Source organism: Octopus bimaculoides, chromosome 28 (assembly GCF_001194135.2).
Source record: "Octopus bimaculoides isolate UCB-OBI-ISO-001 chromosome 28, ASM119413v2, whole genome shotgun sequence".
Lineage (NCBI taxonomy): Eukaryota > Metazoa > Mollusca > Cephalopoda > Octopoda > Octopodidae > Octopus > Octopus bimaculoides.
The window spans coordinates 6,152,895-6,156,486 of NC_069008.1; the positions used below are offsets into that span (position 1 = coordinate 6,152,895).

Genomic DNA, 3,592 nt, shown 5'->3' on the forward strand with positions numbered 1-3,592 from the left:
TATATATATATATATACACAGGTGCAGGAGTGGCTGTGTGGTAAGAAGCTTGCTTCCCAACAGCAAGGTTCTGGTTTCAGTTTCACTACATGGCACCTTGGGCAAGTGTCATCTACTATAGTTGTAGGCTGACTGAATTATTTAAATTTCATCGGAATCTACACAATCTGAAGCATATTTGTAGAAAATTTCATTAAGAAATATTTAATTTTCTGAAAGTTATGAAGAAGCAAATCTTTGGGGCACAATTGTGCAGATATGCCGAAATATCTATATGTATATCTGTGTGTATATATTTATTTATGTTTCTATATGCAGAGGGGAGGGAAGTAGAGAGACAAGGGAAGTTAGAGGGGAGAGAAAAAGAGAAGGGGAGTGAGAGAAATAGGAGAGAAGTTGAAAGAAAGAGAAAGTGAAATGAACTTCACCATTTTTGTTTCGTTCTGCTGCCAGTTGCCGAGCTTCTTCAAACATGGCCATGAAATCAAAGTTACGAGCTTTCTTTTCAGGTTCTGGAATAGGAAACAGAAAAATGAAATTTGCATTATATTTAAAGATGACGATATGGCTGTTGTAGTTAAGAAGTTTGCTTCCAAAATACGTAGTCTTCATTTCATTTCCACTACAAGGTACCTTGGCCAAATGTCTTCTACTATATACATATATATATATAACGTGAGAGAGTTAGGGGTTGGGGGTTCAACCCACTAAGGGATAGTATCTATCCAGTATACTGCTGGGAGGGTACCCAATTATTGCTACACTAGTGCTCCTCCATTTTCTAATTGTTATATATATATATATATATATATATATATAATGGAGGAGAATATGCAGTATCCATCGACTTGCAGACAGTGTATTCCATTGAATTAATTTGTTTATTTTGCAACTAAAATGACAAAAACCACAATATACAGATGCTTATGACATACCATGCAGTATATTGGATAGATACTATCCCTTGGTGGATCTGACAGAAGTAGCAGTGAAATCATCCTGGAATGACATATAAGATCCTAATATATTCAGAAAGGAGAGCGAGACATACGTACAAATAGATAGATAGATAGAGAGAGAGAGAGAGAGAGAAAAAAGGGGAGATAAAAAGATATAGGAATAGAGGGGTGAGAGAGGAGGAGATGAGAAGGGAGAGGAGAAGAGATAAAGAGAAAGAGAGAGACAGATAGACAGACGAATCAGTAGAGAGAGAAAAGGAGAGATAAAAAGATATAGGAATAGAGGGGTGAGAGAGGAGGAGATGAGAAGGGAGAGGAGAAGAGAGAAAGAGAGACAGACAGACGAATCAGTAGAGAGAGAAAAGGAGAGATAAAAAGACAGAAGAAGAGGGGAGTGAGAGGAGATAAGAAAGGAGGAGAGAGAGAGGGGGGAGTGTGATTAAAGAAATTAGGACTTACTGTTTGACTTCTCATTTTTGTGGGAACCTTTTTCTGTTGAAGGTTTGGGTCCGAAGCTGTGGTGAGGCCTCTCTTGTTTCCGTGCAGCTGATGATGATGATGATGATGATGGGGACAGTGGTGATGGCAACCAGAATAAAACCATTGGAAAAAGAGAAAGAGAAGAAAAAAGAAAACCACATTACAACACGTACTACTGCTGGAATTCTGATGGGATGGCCATGGCTGGAACACCTTTGGTCATTGGACAGCTAGATCAGAGCTGACCAGGGGTTAAACAACAAGAGCAAGGAAGATGCAATCAATAATGTGATCTGGGTTCAGTCCCACTGAGTGGCACATTGGGTGAGGGTCTTCTACTTTATATCCCCGAGAACTACGTTAAGGGTACACGTGCCTGTGGAGTGCTCAGCCACTTGCACGTTAATTTCACGAGCAGGCTGTTCCGTTGATCGGATCAACTGGAACCCTCGACGTCGGAAGCGACGGAGTGCCAACATCAACAACAACAACAGAGTCACATGCATTTAGTTTGAGACTGAAATTAGAACTCAAATGCCACGAGAAGAGAATCAGCCAGTTATATTCACTTCTACAGCAAGGGACGATTACCTCCCCTCCACAGGACATTTCTTATACTTGAAAGCGAGCTGGCAGAATCGTGAGCACGCCGACGTTTCGTCCGTCTTTACATTCTGAGTTCAAATAGCGTCGAGATCGACTTTGCCTTTCATCCTTTCGGGGCCGTTTGAATAAGTTCCAGTGAAACACTGAGGTCAATGTAATCGACCAGTCCCCTCCCACCAAATTTGAGACCTCGTGCCTCTAGTAGAAAGGATTACTATTAATAAGGCGGCGAGTTGGCAGAATTCCTAGAACGCTCGGTAAAATACTCGGCATTTCGTCCGTTTTTACAATCTGAGTTCGAATTCCGCCGAGGTCGACTTTGCCGTTCATCCTTTCGGGGTCGATAAATTAAGTACTAGTTATGCGGCGCGTGATTGAGTGGTTCGGGTGTTGGACACTTAAGATTGCAGTTTCGATTCCTGGAACGGGCCATGCATTGTGTTCTTGAGCAAAACACTTCATTTCAAATTGCCCTAGTCTACCGAGCTAGTAAAAATAAGTATTCCTGCGACGGGCGTCCAGGCAAGGACAGAATATATAGCTATAGAAACCGGCCCTATGAGTCTATAAGAGTCGGAAACTGACTTTATCTTTTTTCTTTTTTAAATCCTGTTTATGGCCGGATCGCTTTTGATCAACGGTTTACCGAGTCAGGGAAGACCTGGTACTAAGCAATAACATAGGACATATTACATCTGAATAAAAGACAGAACAAACGAAGCCAGAGAATATTTTGATGGCAGTTCTACTGGATCCGGACTGACACGGGCTGTATGTAAACATCAACCACGTACGAAATGTTTATAAATCTTAGAAGCATCTCCTTCATCAGCTGCCACCATCTTCTGAAAAGTAATCTACACATAAAATTTATACATATGATACAGTTAAACATTTATCTATTTAATTTGGGTAATAAAAACAGCAGAAGATGGGTGTTTAATAAGAAAACGGGACAAACCTCGCAGCTGAGACATTTCTTCGAGGTCGTCGTCAGCCATGCTGTTGTTGATCATGGTGGGTTTTTATCTCCTTTACTGAAGAACGTCGCTTGGTGCTTTCCATATCCCATAATTGTAGGCTGACTTGAAAACATACATGTATGTATGTATGTATGCATGCATGCATGTATGTATGCATGTATGTATGTATTCAGTTTATTTCAAGATTTCTTGCTAATAGAGAAAGAACCGGTTTCTAACCTAGATTCAAGACTCCTTCATTGAAATTTCTGTGGTGTGTGCGTACGAGTAGATGTAATCGCCTTACCTCGGTTTTCCTTTCCTCGACTGCGAGTCCGTCTTGCGGTATCCGATCCTTGAAGCTTGCCCCGACCCAAGGTACACCAGGTATAGCAGCTGCTTCTCCCAAACCTTCCCAAACCTAGACCGTCGCTTAACACGTCTTGTCCTGACCGCAGCCCCGTTCGAAAAGGGCACGAACGCCGATCGAGGCTCCCTCTGCCGTTTCCCCTTCCGGTCGACTCGCCCTTCCGGTCGACTCACCCTTCCGGTCAGCCTCCCCAGACACTGACGTCATACCACAAT

General features: G+C 42.1%; 1 protein-coding gene across 1 annotated transcript in view; it reads right to left on the minus strand.

The window, feature by feature from the left end:
* Positions 1-3,267, minus strand: part of LOC106875119 (WD repeat-containing protein 70) — a 21,148-nt gene extending 17,881 nt beyond the window's left edge. The window contains exons 1-3 of the mRNA XM_052977752.1: positions 3,007-3,267; positions 1,419-1,505; positions 429-512 (exon numbers count right to left, since the gene is read on the minus strand). Coding sequence (XP_052833712.1) covers positions 429-512; positions 1,419-1,505; positions 3,007-3,061 — 226 coding nt within the window. The 5' untranslated portion in view covers positions 3,062-3,267. The remainder of the gene's footprint in view (positions 1-428; positions 513-1,418; positions 1,506-3,006) is intronic.
* Positions 3,268-3,592: the final 325 nt, after the last annotated feature.